Below are 22,071 nucleotides of genomic sequence, written 5' to 3' on the forward strand. Positions count from 1 at the left end.
AACTTGAAGATCAGAAAGGCAAAGCAGCCAGCCACTAGAGAGCTCTTACCTCTGTTAAATCTTCAGACTGAAAGAGAAAGTGTTCCTGTCTCCTCCTGTTTTATATTCCTCTCTAGCACTGGGATTAAAGGTATGAACCACCACTGCCAGGCCTGTATGGCTGACTAGTGTGACGTTTAGCATTCTGATCTTCAAGCAAGCTTTATTTATTAAAATACAAATGAAATATCACTATAAAGATGAAATCTCACTAATGTATATGTGACCTCTCAAGTCTCATAGCAGAAAGGGATCCATCTTAGTTGCTTTTCTACTTCTGTGATAAAACACCATGACTAAGGCAACTTATAACAGACAGCATTTAACTGGGTTTATGCTTTTGGAGGATTAGAGTATACCATGACAAAGCAAAGGCATGGTGGCAGGGATAGCTGAGAGCTTACATCTTAAACCACAAGTAAAAGACAGAGAAAGAGAGAGAGAGAGAGAGAGAGAGAGAGAGAGAGAGGGAATAAGGAGAGTCTTTTGAAACCTCCAAGCCCACTCCCAGTGACATACCTCCTCCAACAAGGCCACACCTTCTAATCCTTCCTAAAGAGTTCTACCAACTGGGGACTAAGTATTCAAGCCTGAGCCTATGGGGCCATTCTCATTCAAATAACCACAGGACCATAGAAATCACTAAGCCTAATGATTTTCAAAGGGACACTGGAAATTTAGGGGTTACTAAACCACTAGCCAGGGCTATTGGTACGTGGTCAGCAGAGACAGACATGCTAGATGCAAGCTGATCAGTCCCATCCAAGAGAGAACTGAGCTACTGGATATCCATGTAGATGACATCTACATCACCCTCTACATGCTGTTTCCATATACACCAAACTGTTGTCAAATGCAGCTGCTCTCATTAATTGAAGGAAGATGGTGTTTTGTTTAGAATATTACTAAGAGCTCACTATTTGAAAAATTGCCAATGGCGGCAAGCTGTTAACGGTATTTCACTTGTGGAAGCAACATACTTGTCTAGTTTGCATTTGTAGCTTCACAGTATTTAATTATGTGTTTGTATGTGTGTGCCTCATCTGCATATATACTACATGCATGCTGTGCCCTTGGAAGCCAGAAGAAAGCACTGAATCCCCTATAATGGTATATTATCTGTGTTTTAAGAAATACAGGCCAGGCAGTGGTGGCATGCACCTTTAATCCCAGCAGCGACATTAATTAATTAATTGGCGATGGTGGTGCATGCCTTTAATCCCAGCACTAAAGAGGAATATAAGGTAGGAGGAGACAGGAACTTGCTCACTTTTCAGTCTGAAGATTTCATAGAGGTAAGAGCTCTCTAGTAGCTTGGCTGCTTTGCTTCTCTGATCTTTCGGCTTGAAACCAGTATTTGTATCTGAGTTTCTATTATTTGTGCTACAATCACCTGTAAATAAAGTTATTCACAGTTGTGAGCAGCAAGGTGTGGTTTCTGGGATCCCAACTTGGGTCCTCTGCAAGAGCAGTAAGTTCTCTTAATTGCTGAATCATCTCTCCAGTACCAAATTTATATTATTTTACTTTAGTTTTTGAGTCTGGGTCTGACTCTGTAGACCAGGCTGGACTTGAACTCACAGATATCTCCCTGCTTCTGCCTCCTGAGTGCTGGGATGGAAGGCATGTACCACCACAACTGATTTTCAAAAAAAAAAAAAAAAAAAAACTATGAGTGTTTTGCCTGCATGTATGTCTACTATGTGCATGCCTGCTGTCTGAGGTCAGAAAAGGGCAGTGGATCTCCTGGAACTAGAGTTACAAATGGTTGTGAGACATCATGTGGCTGTTGGAAATCGAACCCAGGTTCTCTGCAAGAGCATCCAATTCTCTTAACCTCCGAGCCATCTTTCCAGCATGCCCAGATTTTGCTTATTTTAATATGTAACTTAAATTATGTGTATGCCTGTCTGGGTGGGGGTATGTGCATGAGAGTGTGGGTACCCAGGAGGCCCGAAGGCATCAGATATCGTGGAGCTAGAGTTGCAAGGGCTGTGAATCACCTGAGCTATGTGGTGAGAATGGAAGACCTGTGCTTAATCCTTGAACCATCTCATCTTTAGCCCCAGCCAGCTCCAGCCAGCAGGAATTTTGTCTATAATACAACTCTAGTTCGACCGCCATGACATTATCTAACAAAGTGATGGAAACACTGCCAACTGCTAATCTGAGCAAACTGATTTTTTTTTTTTTTTTTTTTTTTTTTGGTTTTTCGAGACGGTTTCTCTGTGGCTTTGGAGCCTGTCCTGGAACTAGCTCTTGTAGACCAGAGCTGGTCTCGAACTCACAGAGATCCGCCTGCCTCTGCCTCCCGAGTGCTGGGATTAAAGGCGTGCGCCACCATCGCCCGGCTCTCTGCCTCTTAATATATAACTTAATTACATTGTTCTTTTACATTTTATTTTTTATTTTTTGTTTTTGCTTATCCAGACAGGATTTCTCTGTGTAGCCCTGGCTGTCATGGAACCCACTCTGTAGACCAGGTTGGCCTAGAACTCAGGAGATGCACCTGCCTCTGTCTCCCGAGTGCTGAGATTAAAGGCGTGTGTCACCATCACCCTACTTTAATACATTGTTGTATTTTTTTTTCATGATGTCCTGTTTATTAATTGTTTCTTTTTGGGGGGGGGGGGATTTTTCGAGACAGGGTTTCTCCGTAGCTTTTTTTTGGTTCCTGTCCTGGAACTAGCTGTTGTAGACCAGGCTGGCCTTGAACTCACAGAGATCCGCCTGCCTCTGCCTCCCGAGTGCTGGGATTAAAGGTGCGCGCCACCACCGCCCCGGCATGTTTATTAATTGTTGATCTTAGTGCCTATGCTAGCAGTTTTTGTTCAGAAAGCCTTCTCTTGTGCCAATGAATCCAAGAATATTCCCTACTAACTATTCTATCAGGTTCAGTGTATATGATTTTTTAAAAAAATTTTTATTAATAAAAAATGATTTGGAGTTAGATATTAGGGTAAAACTTGATAGATTCACAGAGGAAATGAACAGTGACCACTACCCTCCAAGCTTCCCACTCAAAAGGGCTAACTCAACTCCTTTGGGCTCTCCATATTTGTCTATTTGTCTATCTCCTTTGAGTCTACCAGAAAACTCTATGATCTACCCTAGTCCGCTGAATATGGGCCGCATCCTCCGAACCAAGGCCCGACTCTATTGGTGGTCTCTGGGCAACAATATAAACAAATCTCCTCTAACAGTGTATCTGCTTTGTGTTGCTATTTTTGACCCATTTGTAGTTGAGTTTTGTGAATGGTGGTTAAGTATGGATCTATTTGGGTTGTTCTACATGCAGTCATCCAATTTGACCAGCGCCATTTGTTGAAGGTGCTTTCTTTTTACTATTGGTCTTTCTGGCTTCTTTATAAAAAATCAGCTGTCCATAAATGTGTGTGGACTTATGTCTGGGTCTACAATTTGATTCCATTGACCAGTGAGTCTCTATTTGTGCTAATAACATGCTGTTTTTTTTTTAAATATTTATTTATTATGTATACAATATTCTGTCTGTGTGCATGCCTGCAGGCCAGAAGAGGGCACCAGATCTCATTACAGATGGTTGTGAGCCACCATGTGGTTGCTGGGAATTGATGGGAATTGAACTCAGGACCTTAGGAAGAGCAGGCAATGCTCTTAACCGCTGAGCCATCTCTCCAGCCCAACATGCTGTTTTTTATTATCATAGCTTAATATTACAAATTGAAATTGGAGATGGTGATACCTCCAGCACTTCTACTATTTAGGGTTGTTTTTAGCTATCCTGTTTTTTTTTTTTTTTTCTTATGAAGTTGAGATTTGTCCTTTCAAGATTTGTGAAGAATTACATTGTGGTTTTGGTGGGTATTACATTTAATGTTTGTATTTCTTTTGGTAGAATGGCTATTTTTACTATACTAATCCTCCTTCCACCATCTGATACCTTTTCCTGTTTTTTTCTTCAATATCTCAAAGTTTTTATCATACAAGTCTTTCACTTCCTTAGTGTGAGCTACCCCAAGATATTTTGTATTATCTAAGGCTATTGTGAAAGGTGCTATTTCCCTGATTTCTTTCTCAGTTTATTATTTGTATATATGAAGACTGCTGATTTTTGTAAGCTAATTTTGTAGGCAGTTACTTTGCTGAAAGTGTTCATCAGCTGCAGGAGTTCTCTGTAGAATTTTAGAGGCACTTATGTATACTGAACTGCCTAGATTTATGTCAACTTGATAAAACTATAGTCTAGTCATCCAAGAGGAGGAAAATGCCTATAGCCTGGCGATGGTGGCTCATATCTTTAGTTCCAGCACTTGGGAGGCAGGGACAAACAGATCTCAGTGTGTTTGAGGCCAGTCTGGTCTACAAAGGGAGTTTCAGGACAGCCAAGACTGATATATAGAGAAACCTTGTTTCAAAAAAAAACAAAAGAAAAGAGCTCCAGAAGATTGGACTGTGGGCCAGCCTATGGAACATGTGATGGGGAGGACACAGTCTATTGTGAGTAGTGCCACCCCTAGACTCTATAAGAAAGCAGGCTGAACATACCATGAGGAGTCAGTCGGTAAGCAGAACCCGTTAATGGCCTCTGCATCAGTTCCTGCATCCAGATTCCAGCCCTGTTTGAGTTCCTGTCCTGACTTCCTTTGATGATAAATGGATATGGAAGTGTCAGCCAAATAAACCCCTTTCCTACCCAACTTTCTTTTTGGTTATGGTGTTTCATTGCAGCAATAGAAACCCTAAGTCATTAAAAACAGAAAGAAACCCCAAGTCATAATACTGTCATATCACCTGCAAATAAAGCTACTTTTGACTTCTTTCTTTCCAATTTGTATCCCCTTGATCTCCTTTAGTTGTCTTATTGCTCTAGCTAGGACTTCTAGAGCTAATACATTGTTTTATTACATCATTTGGTTTGGATATTACAATTAGGTTATGCTTTTTGAAACTGTGTAATAAATTTAATTGTATTATCTATAATTTGTTATTTCAGTATGGTTACAAGGAATATTTAAAATACATGTTTTAGATGTCTGTTTTTTATTTTATTTTTATTTATTTATTTATTTTTTTGGTTTTTCGAGACGGTTTCTCTGTGGCTTTGGAGCCTGTCCTGGAACTAGCTCTTGTAGACCAGGCTGGCCTCGAACTCCCAGAGATCCGCCTGCCTCTGCCTCCCGAGTGTTGGGGTTAAAGGTGTGCACCACCACCGCCCAGCAGATGTCTGTTTTTTAAATGTATTCTACTTTATTTATGGCTTACTTAATATGTCTAAATGGATGCCTGGATGTCATGATAGTCCTATTTTTATTCCTTTTATTTTGGGGAGATTAGTCCATACTATACAGGATATTACACACATCACATTCACACCAACAGTCTATGTAGAAATCCTTCCTCTTTGTATGTTTTAAAGCATTTTGCAGTGTAAAATGGTTCCTCACTGTGCTTTTTTTTCTTACAAGCTGAAGAACTTGAGTTTAAGCTTTTTGTTTTTTACACTGTAACAAACCTAGTTGTAATAACTCCGACTTTTTACTTCAGTATATTTTAAAAGTGTTAAGTGTCGGGCAGTGGTTGCCAATACCTATCATCCCGGCACATAGGAGACAGAAGCAGGCGGAGCTCCTTGTAGGCCAACCCGGTCTACAAAGCAAGTTCCTGGACAACCACGGCTGTTACCAGAGAAACCGTGTCTCCAAAACCCCCAAAACAAAAACAAAACAAACAAAAAAAAGTGTTTAAAAAATAGTTACAGCACCACTAAGTAAACCCAATAAACTCATTGGTTTACCAAGAAACAAAGTGTTTGCTGTAAGCATAAAATATTGCCAATGCAACTTCAACCAGAACAAAAGAAACCTCCCCCAACTGTTACACAACAGTTTTTAAAGCAACAGGGTTTTGTACTCTAGAGGACTCTTAAAGATGAGAAAAATTGAGAACCGAAGTTGAAAAGCAACTTGCCTGGGGGATTGCTTTATTATTCCTGTATCTCTTTAGAAGTTCAGTTTCAATTTTAAAACTGGAAAAGTAGAGGACTTGTGTGTTATAAATTATATGATAAGAACTTGTTATTTGAATTCTGGCAGCAGAAGGCCTCTTGGGGGATGGTGGAGAGTTCTGTGTTTTTTAGCTGAGGGTCAAAAGAGGGTAGGTTTTGGGTAACCTGTATATGTGTGGCCATTGCCTGAAAGCCGATGACTTTTTTGTTGTTGTTTTGTTTGTTTTGTTTTTCGAGACAAGGTTTCTCTGTAGCTTTGGGTCCTGTCCTGGAACTCGCCCAGTAGATCAGGCTGGCCTTGAATTCACAGAGATCGTACAGTCTGTACCTCCTGAGTTCTGGGATTAACGGCGTGCACCACCACCGCAAGGCTGATTTTGTTGTTTAAGGTCTGTGTTTTTGAAGCTGAGACTCGTGAGTGGTCTGCCTAGAAGAGGGGGTTCACCAGAAGATGCCCCTCCGATGACAGCTCCCTTTTTCTTCCTATTCCTTTCCACTGTAGTCTGAGGGGCATCATTCCTCCCAGCTCCTCCAGTAGGCACAGATTGTGGCCAGCCACACACCCTGGACATCACAGGGTCCTAGGAAAGTTGTTCGAAACCTCCGGGGCCCTTGTTGTGCCAGCAGCCATCGGCAGGGAGCCTCGAATGCCGCGCGGAAGGACACAGGGCCCTTCAATGACCCACAGACTAGCGGAGGCTCGGGGTCCCGGATAGCCGGCTCTAGATTCGCGTGAGATAGTCTCATTGTTCCTTCAGAGCGGAAATGTGTGGGTGGCGTACCCGCACCTAGGCAACGGCACTAAGAAGCCTCCAGCCATCGCACAGCCCCTTCATGCCCTGCTCTGGCGGACGGGTCACCATCCTTCCACCTTTCTCCTTTCCCCAGCCACTTTCCTTTTCCCTCACTCTTTCCCTCCTCCTCCCCCCCCCCCGTTTTCTCACCCCTCCCTCCGTTTCCCAGCACTAGTCAATTCAGTTTCTCTTCCTCACAAAATGGCCACCGCGCTGGACACCCACGGTCACGTGAACCCCCCCCCCCATTCCCGGTCCTAATTTTCACTGCCATCCGGAAAATGTGCACCGGAAAGAGCAAAGGCACAGCAGGCCAGACAAAGCCCACTACACCATTTTCAAGGCCAGGGACTGAGAGGAAAGGAAGGGTGCTAGAAAGAAAGATGAAAACTAGGTGCACAGGGGGAAGACGCAGTAAATAGGCCTACTTTCAATATTAAGGCCTCATTGCTAGAGGACGGCTGGCGATGATTTCTCGCGAGATCTCGAGAAAACACTAAATTTAGGGTACCAGCGGAGAACAGGGGGACGCAATCCCAGAGAAGCAGAACAGCCTTTAACGCGGGGTTCACTAAGCACGAACAAGGGAGAGCTAACTGGACTGACTTGGAAATTTCACGGGAAGAAGACAAGGGACGCGCAGTAGCTCGGTAGCTGGGCAGACATCCTAACTGCAGGGCCCACCTCCTGGGAGGAGGGCGTATGTCTTACGTGCTGACGTAGTGGCCCTCCGAGTTTGTATATAAGCTCGGTGGCCGCGCGGTGCGCTTCAAAGCCGCAGTTCTCCCGTGAGAGAGTCTGTGCGGTGCAGCCGGCGTTTGCTCAGCATTTGCTCAGCAGCGGAATACTCCGAATTTTCGGTACTCTTCAGGGATGAGTCATGTGGCAGTGGAAAATGCGCTCGGGCTGGACCAGCAGGTGAGCCTCCGCGGTCCCTGCAGCAGGCGCTCCCCAGACCTAGCCTGCCTTGTGGCGCAGCTCTAAGTTCTGCTTTTTCCTTCCCGTTGCTCCCGGTGGCTCGGGGCTCCGGGTGGTACTCTCTAGGGGCTCCGGAGGGACTGGATGGTCGCGGGGAGTGCTAGTGCCGGCTGCTCCTCCAGCCCGGCTCGGATCGGGTCGGGGTATTGTCCCCGGCCCGAGCACAATGGCGGCTTTTGTGTGCGTGTGTGTGTGTGCGCGCGCTAGAGCGAGCAAGAGAGTCTGTGTGTTTGTGTGTGTATGTGTGTGTGTGTGTGTGTGAGAGAGAGAGAGAGAAAAAGAGAAAGAAAGCGAGAGCGTGCGAGCGCGCGCAGGCAAGCTGAGGGGGAGGGGGCGCGCGCGCACTCTAGTTGATTAGTGACCGCGGGGGGTGGGGGAGGGAGGGGACTGCGCGTGGTGGCGCGCTGGCGGAGGTGGGTAGCTTTGTTTGGCCTCGGATTTCTAGGGCTTTCGACCTCCACGGCTCCAGTGGCCGCGCTTTTTAACCCCGGGAGTCGGCGGCGGCGCGCGGGTTAGCCGAGGGGCCGCGCGGCGCTGGAATGTGGGAGGGGGCGCCGCGCGGGGGGAGGGGGCTGGCCTGTGCGCGGGCTAATGGCGGCGGCCTCCTTTGTGTGGCGCAGGCTGGCTGTGCGGTGCGCCCCCCCCCTCCTGGCCTGCCCGCCAGCGTGCTCCGGAGCATTTCAGCCGGGGTTCTTGGCCACCGCGGGCCCGGTGCGTTTCGGCATGGGAGGCCGCGGTTCCCGAGTGGAAAGTTTTGTGACGCAGAAATTTCAGGGCGGATTGGGCGGGGGGAAGGAGGGGGAGGGAGGCCGGAGCCGCTGCGTGCGCACTGGCGCCGGGCTCGGCGGTGACGCGAGCCACCCGGCGCGGCCCTTGCTCAGCCTTCGGCCAGGATCCGGCCGCGGAGCTCTGAACCCGGCTCCCCGGGCTTTTCTTAGGCCCAGGGGAGGACCCAATTGGCATCATCCAGAGGCAAAATGCCCAGAATATGGCAACAGTTTTGTTGTTGACTTGTTGCCGCTGTTGAAGTATAATTGGTATAGATAGGCCTAGTGTCTGATTCCTTAATAGAGATTCCCTTTCTAGTTTTAAGAGGCAGAAGAGGTGAGGATGTGCGACCTGTGCTCTCCTTCTAGTCTGGGCTAGTGACCCGCTACAGTAACTCTTTGCTGTTGTGACATTGTAACTTTATGGTTGTTTAGATTAAAAAGAAAACAAGAGCACCGCCTGGTGTCAAGAGTAGAGGTTCCTCCCTAGTTTTAACATTTTCCGTCTAAATGATTATATTTCCAAGAACCTTTCGTAAATTTGCAACGATTTAACTTAAAATTTAGGGATTCCGGGTCGTTCAAATTTGGAAAGACTACCAAGAGTGCATTTGGCAACTTTGTTGCGTAATAGATTAATGTTGCCAAATGATACGTTAAATCTTAAATGTTACAAGTACTGTAACATTTGACAACATTTTTGCTAATAGAAATGAGGTTACAGTTGCTTTTAGTTTTCAGTGACTGCAGTAATAGTTAGCCAGTGTCACTGAACTTTAAGCACAAATTTATGAACTAAATGTATACTAAAAATGTAGTAGTTTAATCTTTCCTGGCTTTTTTTTTAGGGGGCGGTTTCTTTTCATGTGCGATTTAATAGGTAAATCGACAAAAGGGTGCAGAAGGTAAAGACGCCTGCCTCAGTTTGATGTCTGGGACCGGGACCCAGCATAGGCAGGATCTCTTGAGTTCAAGACCAGCCTGGTCTATCTATAGGATTTCGAAGTTAGCCAAGGCGACAGGGTGAGATGTCCACCCCACTCCAGAACTCTAGCAGGCATACACATATCAAAGTATGCAATTAAAATTTTAAAAACTTTTTAAAAAGCTCATGAAGATAGCATGTAGCATTTTTGTAGAATCTTGAAGCTTTTGAGTTTCCAGTATAAACAGACGGGTAGACTTGGAAGGTTGAAGCTAGTTAAATTTTCTTTAGTAAAAACATCAAAAACTACTGCTGACTGGTTCTGTGAGCTTATAGTTAAATGGGAGAATAGGAATTATTTCAGTTTTGCTTCAACATAGAGTTTAGTGGTGAGCGCATTGCCAAAATTTTGCTTTTATGTAGTGCTAGCCCAATTTAATATATTTGCGAATAAGGAACTAAAGAATAGTTTGGAAATTTGTCTTTATGTGCTTTTAGGTTTAAAGTAATAGCAAATAGAAAGTTGGTGGCATTTAGAAACATAAAATGTGTTCTGAGCACCTATTTAATATTTTAAAACCGTTTTGTTTGGCTACCTGACCTCAAACTTTTTTAAAAAAAATTGTTTTTATTTTTTGTGTGTCTGCCTGATGCATGTTGTACCAGCATGTCCTTGGAGGCCAGAAGAAAGCAGTGGATCTCCTTGAACTGCAGTTGTTGAGTACTTAATGACCCTGCTTTAGCCACTTGAATACTGGGGATACAAGTGCAAGTGCAGCCATGCCCTGGCCAAATTTTTGAGCTTCAGTGTAACTAAGTTTTATTAAATGAGGAGCTTTTACTATGGGTCACATGTTAAATTTTCTTAATAGCTGTGGGTTCCATGGGGCAACCTTGAGTGTGGGACTAGAAAACGGAGTAGAAGGCACAATTAGCTCCTTTCGTGTATTTCATTCAGCATGAAGACTAAAAACAATCTGGTTTTCTTCTAGTTTGCTGGCCTAGACCTGAACTCCTCAGATAATCAGACTGGAGGAAGTACAGCAAGCAGTAAGTAAAACATTTTATGGGCACATTGTTGAATATCAGCACTAGATAGCTTAATAATTCCTTGAATGTTAAAATTTAATGAACACTGTTAAAATGTGCTTTCACTGGCTGGAAGTTACAAAGTAGGTAGGTTATAAGCTATAAGGTATGTAGGTCAGTGATCAAGTCCTTCCTTGAATAGCATATGCAAGGTCCTGTCTTCCATCTGTGTCATTGCCAAAAAGAATCTTTTTAGTTAGTATGGGGAACATTTTATGCATGTATGTTCAGGGGTGCCCTGTTGGTGTTTAGGTGTATATAATATGTACTGTTTTTCTTGAGTCTGGTACTTTAGTTAGCTTGAGTATTGAAGTTGATTTTTGTGGTTTATTTCTCAGACAGTATTTCAGTTTAGGTTTCGTCTCACCTAGTAAAATACTGTTTTTGGTTTTTCGAGACAGGATTTCTCTGTATGATACACCTGGCTGTCCTCGAACTTGCTTGGTAGACCAGGGCAGCCTCAAACTCACTGAGATCTGCCTGCCTCTGCCTCTCAAGTGATGATATTAAAGACGAGTGCTACCACCGCCCGGCATGTAAATGTATTATTAAGCAGTGGCACAAGTTTACCTAGCTACATGTTTTAAATTTCATGGGTTTTTCTTTATTTTGGGGGGGGGGGCAGGTTTAGAATCTTTTTGATCCTAACAGATCTTAATCCAGAAGTACAAAGAAAATTAGGCTAAAAACTACTAGTTGCCAGTTAACTATTAGGGGTCCCTCTCATTTGTTTTGATGCAGGGTCTCTACAAAGCCATGACTATTCTGGTATTAACCATGTAGACCACACTGGCCTCATTCAGAGATCCACTTGCCTCTGTTGGGATTAAATGTGCACCACCACACCCAGTCTAACTGCTAGGCTTAAAGTGACTTTTTTCCTCTGGAGACAAAGTTTATGTAGTTAGGGTGGCCTTAAACTAGAGATGATCTTCCTGCCCTCCCTTAGCTAGGATTATAGGCATATTCCTGATTTAAAATCAGATCTTGCTTACCAACTCTTTAAATTTGTTAGGAATGTTTTATTGTTTTGTTTTTAATAGGGGTTTGATGAAAAGCTTTATTGTGAAGGTATTTGACATTTTTATTAATTTTATGTTCTTACAGAAGGACGCTATATTCCTCCTCATTTAAGGAACAGAGAAGCTACTAAAGGTGAGTGAGCCCTTAACACCAGTTTGGTAAATCTAATTCTTGATTCCTTTAGAAATTGGTCAAAACCTAGGGGAAACAAAACAACTTGTGAGGCCTATACATTTCTACCAGGATATTGATTTAAAATACTGGGACTTACTAACTTTGAAAAACCTTAACTGATGTTTCACTATGGAAAATTTGTCTTCAGTGTCGTGGTTTTTGTATAATTAGTCTCTTAATCTAATTAGTTACATATTGTATAATACAAACTACATGGAAATAGTAAGCTGTTATTGTCTTAGCATATGACAAAATGAAGATGGACTTAGGACAAGTTAAGCCATCAGGCACATTCTAATGATTTGGGAATGGTTGTCTGATGTGAAATGAACAAGAACTCTTTATTATAGAAAGAAAAGAAGCAGGATCTTGAATTTTACAACTGGAAGAGATCTGCAGAAGCACTTAAATTCTTGATTGTTAGTGAAAGCACATGACTCAGTAATGGTAGAGATGAAGGCAGGAGGAAAGTAACTCGTAAATGCTGACTGTCATTGAAACTAGTCAATCCTACTTGTCTTAAATCTGCCTGTCTTTGGGGATCCCCACTTAAATATTTACATTTGACTTTATATAAGGAGCATATGGGGGGAGGGTGTTTTTGAGTTGATATTCTTTTTTTTTTTTGGGTTTTCGAGACAGCGTTTCTCTGTAGCTTTGGTGCCTGTCCTGGCACTAGCTCTTGTAGACCAGGCTGGCCTCGAACTCCCAGAGATCCACCTGCCTCTGCCTCCCGAGTGCTGGGATTAAAGGCGTGTGCCACCACCGCCCGGCTTGAGTTGATATTCTTAAACTTGTAAATAAAGCACTAAAATAATACCATCGTAGTGTGATTCATATGTACAAAGCATTGTTCTTTCATTTTTGATATTGGAACTGAAAAATAAAGCAAATAATCTTGACAATGCTAATTGAAAACTATAGTGGCTGTTTCTTTGTAAATTCATTCACACCTGTAAAATAAATGGAAGTTAATACATTATATGATGGAAGACAGCACCGTAGTCATCTTGGTACAAGCAAAACTGTTGACCTCTGGAGATGGTATTCATCCAAAATATTCCTAGCCTGACAGATTGCATGATCTGCGATATAGTACTTTATAGTGGAGAGAATCGGAGACTTTAGATACAACTGGTCTTAGTTACTTTCTGGTGCTGCCACTAAAATATTTACATTGGTGTTTGATACCAGAAAAATATGAGTCTTTGGGCTTCAAATTCAGAAAACTTGAGTCTTTGTTAATTGGATTCTTTTGAGTTTGTGGTGGGTTTGTTTTTTATTTTTAGGATTCTATGACAAAGACAGTTCAGGGTGGAGTTCTAGTAAAGATAAGGATGCTTACAGTAGTTTTGGATCCCGGGGTGATTCAAGAGGGAAGTCCAGTTTCTTCAGTGATCGTGGAAGTGGATCAAGGGGAAGGTAAGTGAAATCCCTTTACATGTATATACTTTGTCATTTAGGAATTTTACCATTTATATGATATCTTTACCCTGACATTCAGAGTAAAAGTGGATGTTAGGAATTTGTCTACTTACTACATTTTCTTAGCTGCAAGATTAAACATATTACATAGATACAAAAAAGTACAAGTCCAAAAGAGAAGTCAGTTTTTTCATTTCTCTAGTTTTATTTTACCTATTTAAAAGGTAATTTCCTAGTGAATAGGCTTTTTTTTTTAAACACCTTTATAAAAGTATGGTGAACTGACCCCATGTGTCTAATAATAGCTGTGGTTAGTCTCCTGTATCCAGATTTTTGGCAGACAGACCTAAAACTAAACACTTTTTTTCAGGCAAGGATTTTTACTTAACCTGTCCCACATGAATTATCTCAAGTGGCGTCATAGCATAACCCAAGCAATTGGTGTTTGAGGTGCTTTTCCTTTATTTATAAAACTTTACTACAAATACATTTGTACACTTTTATGGCAAGGGCTATATGCCAATTTTTTTTTCTCGAGACAGTTTTACTGTAGCTTTGAAGCCTGTCCTGGAACTAGCTCTTGTAGGCCAGGCTGGCCTCAAACTCGGAGACCTGCCTGCCTCTTCTTCCCGAGTGCTGGGATTGAAGGCATGTACCACCACCGCCCAGCTCCCGGCTGCCAATTAAAAATTTTTAATTAATTTCCCCCCCCCCGAGATAGTTTCTCTGTGTAGCCTCTGCTGTCCTGGAACTCATTCTGTGGACGAGGAGGCTGGTCTCAAACTTAGAGATATCCGCCTGCCTCCTGGGATTAAAGGCATGTAATGTCATTAGAGTCTTAAGTCGTTCATTCCTTTTTGTTTTTACATCCTGAACAGTTTCCTCTCCATCCAGTCCTTACCCTCTACCTCCCCTCTTTCCCCCCACATCCACTCTTCCCTTTCTCTTCAGAAAGGGGCAGTAAAACCTTAATTCTTAATGATAGAATGTATGAGGCAAGATTAGGCCTCAAGGCTCTAAGAATAAAGGAAGATACTTACTGATTTTTAAAAATGATAGAATCTGATTTATCAATAAGAATAAAACAATTGAACTGTTGACATCTTGTAGTTGATCAGTTCCTCTATATGAGAAAGTTTTCTGTAGTAGTAATATGATCTGATGATGGTTACGATTCTAATTTATTACTTTTGGTGCTCAGGTTTGATGATCGTGGACGGGGAGACTATGATAGCATTGGCAGTCGTGGAGACAGAAGTGGCTTTGGCAAATTTGAAAGAGGTGGAAACAGTCGCTGGTGTGACAAATCAGATGAAGATGACTGGTCAAAACCACTCCCGCCCAGTGAACGCTTGGAACAGTAAGATTTTGAAGTGTGCAATTTTGATGAGGTCTCTCACTGGTATTACATGTAAATTTACCAATCTTTATTTTAGGGAACTCTTTTCTGGAGGCAATACTGGGATTAACTTTGAGAAATACGATGACATTCCAGTCGAAGCAACAGGCAACAACTGTCCTCCACATATTGAAAGTGTAAGTACTTACTCTATTAAACTACAGAGAAACATACATAACTAGCTATACATTAGAGTTTGTGTAAAGAGAAACATTAGTTGAATGTAGTTGCCATTGTCCTTAATTCATTACCTGAAATAGGAAATGTGTCAAATATAAAAGCCCAACTTAAGTAATTGTAAGTTAAACTTGCTGTTTGTTTTCATTTTTATTAGTATAAAACAGGGTGCCTTCGGATAACATTTCTACTTATATCATGCCATTGAATTTCTTCACAGTTCAGTGATGTTGAGATGGGAGAAATTATTATGGGAAACATTGAGCTTACTCGTTATACTCGTCCAACTCCAGTGCAGAAGCATGCTATTCCTATTATCAAGGAGAAGAGAGACTTGATGGCTTGTGCCCAAACGGGTAAGTTCACAGGATAGGAGTAAATGACGCATTTTTTTTCTAGTAAAGAAATAGACAATAGGTATTTGTGGGTTTGTGTGCCATACTCAATTCTATTGTTTGTAGTGTCAGAAGTCATAGGTGATAATATAAATTGTTATTACCTGTATTCTTTCTGTAAATCCTTTTTTTAAAAAGTTTAGTTTGTTCCTAAATTTGCTGAGTCTTATTTTTTAGTCAGCTAAAGAGGTTATATGAAATTTTTGGGAAGCTTGGTCATAAAGTAAAATTGCTAATTAGCTCCCAATGTTGATTCAGAAGTAGTAAGGGGTTTAGTTTTATTGTGGTCAACTAAACATGCTTTCTTTACCCAGGCTCTGGAAAAACTGCAGCATTTCTTTTGCCCATCTTGAGTCAGATTTATGCTGATGGTCCAGGAGAGGCTCTGAGGGCCATGAAGGTAATTCCCTAGGAAGTGCTGTGTCCTTGAGCTGTGTGTATGTACAATTAATTACAATGTTTCTTTATAAACATGGAGTTACTGTGAAACTTGTAGGACGCTAGCTATTGAGCCTTCCAAATGGTGCTTAAGACTAGCCTAATGAAGTTTTATGGTATAGTATATACATTACAAAAGAAAATGAACTTTTAAAGGGGTAATTTAAATTTTTATAGATCAATTTACGTGATAAGTTGATAAGCAGATTAACAAACTTCTATTTCTTAGGAAAATGGACGATATGGGCGTCGCAAACAGTACCCAATCTCCTTGGTACTGGCACCAACGAGAGAATTGGCAGTGCAGATCTATGAGGAAGCCAGAAAAGTAAATACGCATTTAGTGATTCATAGCTTTTCCCATTGGTTCTAATAAAATATTTTATGTCCATGTAAAAATCTTGACATTGAATTTGATGGAGTTTCTTTGTTTATAGTTCTCATACCGCTCTAGAGTTCGTCCTTGTGTAGTTTATGGTGGTGCTGAAATTGGTCAACAGATTCGAGACTTAGAACGTGGATGCCACTTGTTAGTAGCTACTCCAGGACGTCTAGTGGACATGATGGAGAGGGGAAAGATTGGCTTAGACTTCTGCAAGTATGTATTTGTTAGCAAGTATGTAATATTTGTTAGCATTGTCTAAATATATAAAGATTTAGAAGTGGTTTACAGAAAGTTCATTCATCATAATTCCAGTGTTGAAAAGTCAGCTAATGTTTTAGTAGGCTAATAACTAGTTCCAAAGCCAAACTGGGGGCCAGGAAGGTGGCTCAGCAGGTGCTTGTTGCCAAACCTGGTGAACAACTTGGTAGAGGAATAATTTATTCCTGCAGTGCCATATACATGTGTAAAAAAAGTAAAAAAATTAGCTCTGATCTTCAATGATTTAAGCTATTAGCAAGAATCATTTGTTTGCTACATAACTATATTCATAACATGGATTATATCGTTTAAGTTAACTAGCAGATAAAGCCATACGTTACTTTGATTTCTTTTCAAAAATCTTAATTTTTTTCATGACAGATACTTGGTGTTAGATGAAGCTGACCGGATGTTAGATATGGGGTTTGAACCTCAGATACGTAGAATAGTTGAACAAGATACTATGCCTCCAAAAGGTGTCCGCCACACTATGATGTTTAGTGCTACTTTTCCTAAGGAGATACAGGTACTGTTATACAATTATTTTCCTTGTTTCAATAGATTTTTCAGTATTTTGTTACTTGTCACCACACTTGAGCAAAAATAGAGGTTTATTGGGGGGGGGGGGCAATACAGAGAGTTGGGGAGGGCTTGCAAAATGGCCCAGTGAGTAAAGTTGTTACCTGAATTCAATACCTATAAGCCACATGATGAAAAAGAATCAATTCCTTTGAGCTGTCTTCTTTCGACAGGAACACTTATAAATATATGTAATAAAACTGCAAAATTAAAGAATGGCTTTTTTTTTTCTTTAGATGCTGGCCCGTGATTTCTTGGATGAATACATTTTTCTGGCTGTAGGAAGAGTTGGGTCTACTTCAGAGAACATCACACAAAAAGTGGTTTGGGTGGAGGAAATGGACAAACGATCATTTCTGCTTGACCTCCTAAATGCAACAGGTAAACTTAGGAGCAGTTGTACCTCTAGACTTATGTAACAAGAATCACATTGTATATCATCATTTTTCCTCCCTCATTCAAAACAGTATCAATTGTCCATTTTGATTGTCTTAGTATAAGTTACTAATGGTGATAAACACTTTATTTTCAAATTTAGGCAAGGATTCCCTGACCCTAGTATTTGTGGAGACCAAAAAGGGTGCAGATTCTTTGGAGGATTTCTTATATCATGAAGGATATGCCTGTACCAGTATCCATGGAGACCGTTCTCAGAGAGATAGAGAAGAGGCTCTTCACCAGTTCCGCTCAGGAAAAAGCCCAATTCTAGTGGCTACAGCAGTATGTATAATGCTCTGTATATTTTTATTCTCAAGTTTATTGTGTCCAAATACTTGTTTTTAGTGAGCCATTTATAACAAAAGATATATTTCAGGTAGCAGCAAGAGGACTGGATATTTCAAATGTGAAACATGTTATTAATTTTGACCTGCCTAGTGATATTGAAGAATATGTACATCGCATAGGCCGTACAGGGCGTGTAGGAAACCTTGGTAAGTGTGGTTACCAGTTATCTTGATTGTTGTTATTATTCATTGTGATGATGCACAGGAAAGAGCTGTTATAGTTTTTATTTTTTGTTTGAAACAGGGACTCTGTAGACTGGGCTGGTCTTGAACTCAACAGAAATCTCCCTACCTCTGCCTTCAGTGCTGGATGAAAGGTGGTTCATAACCACAACATGCCCACCTTAGAACTTTATAGTGTCTTAAATATTCTTAATTTCAAACAATGCACTCAGTATTTATTAGTTAAATAGCTCATAATTTTTTTTTTAATTTTTGATAAGAAAAGTAAAAGTCGTAAGCTACCTTTCTGGAATATATTTTTTTCCTTTTGAAACTGTTCTAGGTCTTGCCACTTCATTCTTTAATGAAAGGAACATAAACATTACTAAGGATTTATTGGATCTTCTTGTCGAGGCAAAACAAGAGGTGCCATCTTGGTTAGAAAACATGGCTTTCGAACACCACTACAAGGGTAGCAGTCGTGGACGCTCTAAGAGGTAAGGTTTTTTTGTTTTTCTTTTTTGTGTGTGTGTCGTATACATGATGCATGAGGTATACTTATTTCCCAGTATTGTTTTAAAATACATGTCATCCCATCAATGCTTACACTTTTGAAAACGCTTGGGAAAAGTATGACTAGATAGGGAATTTGGATGAGAAAGTTAGATATTGATTATTAGGAAGTTTGATAGGAGTTGGGTTTAATGCCTTACTACCTGTCTACCAACCTCAGTCTTTACCCTGCCCTCTGCAGCAGTCGATTTAGTGGAGGCTTTGGTGCCAGAGACTATCGACAAAGTAGTGGTGCCAGCAGTTCCAGCTTCAGCAGCAGCCGCGCAAGCAGCAGTCGCAGTGGTGGAGGTGGACATGGCAGTAGCAGAGGATTTGGTGGAGGTAATATTTGTTTTAGGTCCATATAATTTTTTAAAAGTATATCTTAAACAATTAAGATCATTCAGGGAAATTCATCACTTAGATTGCTTTTCATAACTTCTGAAGAAACAATTGTTGCTAACAATAGATGACTTAATTAATTTCTTTTTTTCTTTTTAAATCTCTCACTAGGTGGCTATGGAGGCTTTTACAACAGTGATGGATATGGAGGAAATTATAACTCCCAGGGGGTTGACTGGTGGGGTAACTGAGCCTGCCTTGCAGTAGGTCACCCTGCCAAACAAGCTAATATGGAAACCACATGTAACTTAGCCAGACTATACCTTGTGTAGCTTCAAGAACTCGCAGTACATTACCAGCTGTGATTCTCCACTGAATTTTTTTTTTAAGGGAGCTCAAGGTCACAAGTAAAGATGAAAGGAACAATCAGCAGCCCTGTTCGAAGGTGGTTTGAAGACTTCATTGCTGTAGTTTGGATTAACTCCCCTCCCGCCTACCCCTATCCCAAACTGCATTTATAATTTTGTGACTGAGGATCATTTGTTTGTTAATGTACTGTGCCTTTAACTTTAGACAACTTTTTATTTTGATGTCCTGTTGGCTCAGTAATGCTCAAGATACCAATTGTTTTTGACAAAATAAATTTACTGAACTTGGGCTAAAATCAAACCTTGGCACACAGGTGTGATACAACTTAACAGGAATCATCGATTCATCCATAAATAATATAAGGAAAAAACTTAAGTGGTAGCCTGCATTAGGCTTTTTGATACTTGCAGATTGGGGGAAAACAAACAACAAACGTCTTGAAGCATATTAATGGAATTAGTTTCTAATATGGCAAACTGTATTAAGTTAAAATTCTGATTTGCTCACTCTATCCTGGATAGGTATTTAGAACCTGATAATAGTCTTTAAACAAGCCATTCCAGTCATGATGAGGTGATGTATGAATACATGCATACATTCAAAGCACTGTTCTCAAAGTTAATGCAAGTAAATACAGCAATTCCTCTTTCAATGTTTAGACAGATCGTTAACTATGAGCTAGCCAAATGTGGGCATGTTATTACAGGGAAAGTTTAAAGGTCTGATAACTTGAAATAGGTTTTTAGGAGAATTCATCTACTTAGACTTTTTAAATGCCTGCCATACAAGAAATTGAAATGGTAGAATGGCTGACCACAGCAATGACCAGCCCTCATTTAGGGCTCCGGATGATTTTTGGTCTAATAACGCATGCTAGTGTTGATGTTTTTTGGTCAAGATGGGATGAACAGGAAGAATTATGCAGCAGGCTTTATTTTAAATGCCGATTCACATTACTCTGTTCAAGCTGCGTTGAGATGTTAAACTGGCTTACTATAGACTTTGTAAAAAATGGCTCCAGAAGAGTAACAAACTGAAATCTGAGATCACACAGGTTGGAAATATGTACATAACTGCACAAGGTGTCAATTCTGCTCTACAGTGCAGTTTAGTCAGTTTTAGTTGCATAGGTTTCCATTGTATTTATAGTCTGTTTATGCTAAATCTGGCCAAAGATGAGCATTGTCCACCACTAAAATGCTTATGCCACTTGGAATTCTGGGTTAATTTTGTGACCAGAATGCAGTGATCAAAACGCTCAATCTTTTTACAGTGGCATAGGAAGACGGCAAAAATTTCCTAAAGTGCAATAGATTTTCAAGTGTATTGTGCCTTGTTCTAAAACTTTTATTAAGTAGGTGCACTTGACAGTATTGAGGTCATTTGTTATGGTGCTATTTCAATTAGTCTAGGTTTAGGCCCTTGTACATTTTGCCCATAACTTTTTACAAAGTACTTCTTTTATTGCACATTCAGAGAATTTTATATATATGTCTTGTGTGCGTGTCCTTAAACTTCCAATCTTATTTTGTCTCTTGGAGATTGTTGAACGCAGCTTGTCTGGGAAAGGGATGGGACTAGATTCTAAAATTTATTTGGGACCATGGGAATGATAGTTGGGAAGAAAACTTTGCACACGACAGATTTCTAGATACTTTTTGCTGCTAGTTTTATGTAATATTTATTGAACATTTTGACAAATATTTATTTTTGTAAGCCTAAAAGTGATTCTTTGAAAGTTTAAAGAAACTTGACCAAAAGACAGTACAAAAACACTGGCACTTGAATGTTGAATGTCACCGTATGCGTGAAATTATATATTTCGGGGTAGTGTGAGCTTTTAATGTTAAGTCATAATAACTCAAGTCAAATTAAGCAGACCCGGCATTGGCGGTGTAGCCATAACTTTCTGATGTTAGTAAAAATAAAATTGGCGACTTGAAATTAAATCATGCCAAGGTTTTGATACACTTGTCTTAAGATATTAATGAAATACTTCAAAACACTGATACAAAGTGTCCAGATTCTCAGATGTTTGTTGTGTGAGTTTTGTTTAGTTGTATTTTTTTTTTCAGTGAATGTCTGGCACATTGCAATCCTCAAACATGTGGTTATCTTTGTTGTATTGGCATATTCAGTGACTTGTACATTCAGCAATAGCATTTGAGCAAGTTATATCAGCAAGCAATATTTTCAGTTATGTTTCAAAAATGAGTTTAAACTTGCTGAATGTAAAGATTGACCCTCAAGTCACTGTAGCTTTAGTAGTTGCTTATTGTATTAGTTTAGATGCTAGCACTGCATGTGCTGTGCATATTCTGGTTTTATTAAAATAAAAAGATGAACTGCACAGTCTCCTTTGTTGTTGTTAATTGTGGTTTACTTTTAGAGGTGAAAATAAAGTTGTGCTCTTGCCTGAATTGTAATGTGTCATTTGATTGTTCATTCTTTAAAGTTTCTCTTGCAGACAGAACTTGCCTATGTATTTGATAAAGCAGTGTTGGAATACTGTGTACATGGGGTTGTGTGTGTGAGAGAGATAAAAGTTGAAAGGGATGCATGTGTTAGTGTAGTTTGTGTTATCCAGCATCTTTTTGTTTTTGCTTTTTTTTTTAGACAGGATTTTTTAGCATAGCCCTGGATTCTGCCTCCCTCTAATGCTGCGATTAAAGGGTTGTACCACCACCAATGGTGCTGTTAAGCATTTTATTTTGTTTTTTGAGACAGAATTTCTTTGTGTACCTTTGGCTGTCCTAGAACCAGCTCTGTATACCAGGCTGGCCTAAAACTCACAGATGCCCTCCGAGCCACAATGTGAATCTTAAAAAATATTTGATAGGGAAGGTAGCTGAGCAGTGCAAGGATGAGTCGGGTAAGTCAGGTGTATTATTAGTCTCACAGATGGGTAAATCTACGTGGGGGCAAGATCATTACAGTTCAATTGTTACAGGCTATTAATGTTAGTGCAGGTTTTGTGAGTCTCAACATCGAAGTTGAACCATATTTTCTTGGTCAAAATGCTTACAAATA

At 40.7% G+C, this 22,071-nt stretch overlaps 1 protein-coding gene across 1 annotated transcript; it reads left to right on the forward strand.

Annotated features, from left to right (window-relative positions):
* The first annotated feature begins 7,579 nt into the window (after window positions 1–7,579).
* LOC121444905 (ATP-dependent RNA helicase DDX3X) lies at window positions 7,580–21,461 on the forward strand. The gene is made up of 17 exons (XM_041646836.1): window positions 7,580–7,737; window positions 10,482–10,539; window positions 11,686–11,733; window positions 13,065–13,197; window positions 14,402–14,560; window positions 14,637–14,736; window positions 14,997–15,132; window positions 15,486–15,571; window positions 15,839–15,937; window positions 16,047–16,207; window positions 16,634–16,778; window positions 17,068–17,212; window positions 17,370–17,551; window positions 17,646–17,763; window positions 18,122–18,275; window positions 18,533–18,672; window positions 18,844–21,461. The coding sequence occupies exons 1-17, from the start codon at window positions 7,693–7,695 to the stop codon at window positions 18,921–18,923; spliced, it is 1,989 nt and encodes a 662-aa protein (XP_041502770.1). The 5' UTR covers window positions 7,580–7,692; the 3' UTR covers window positions 18,924–21,461.
* The last annotated feature ends 610 nt before the right edge of the window (window positions 21,462–22,071 follow it).

The sequence above is a fragment of the Microtus oregoni genome, unplaced genomic scaffold (genome assembly GCF_018167655.1).
Source record: "Microtus oregoni isolate MIOR12 unplaced genomic scaffold, Mior012 000147F_ref0000457, whole genome shotgun sequence".
Classification (NCBI taxonomy): Eukaryota; Metazoa; Chordata; class Mammalia; order Rodentia; family Cricetidae; genus Microtus; species Microtus oregoni.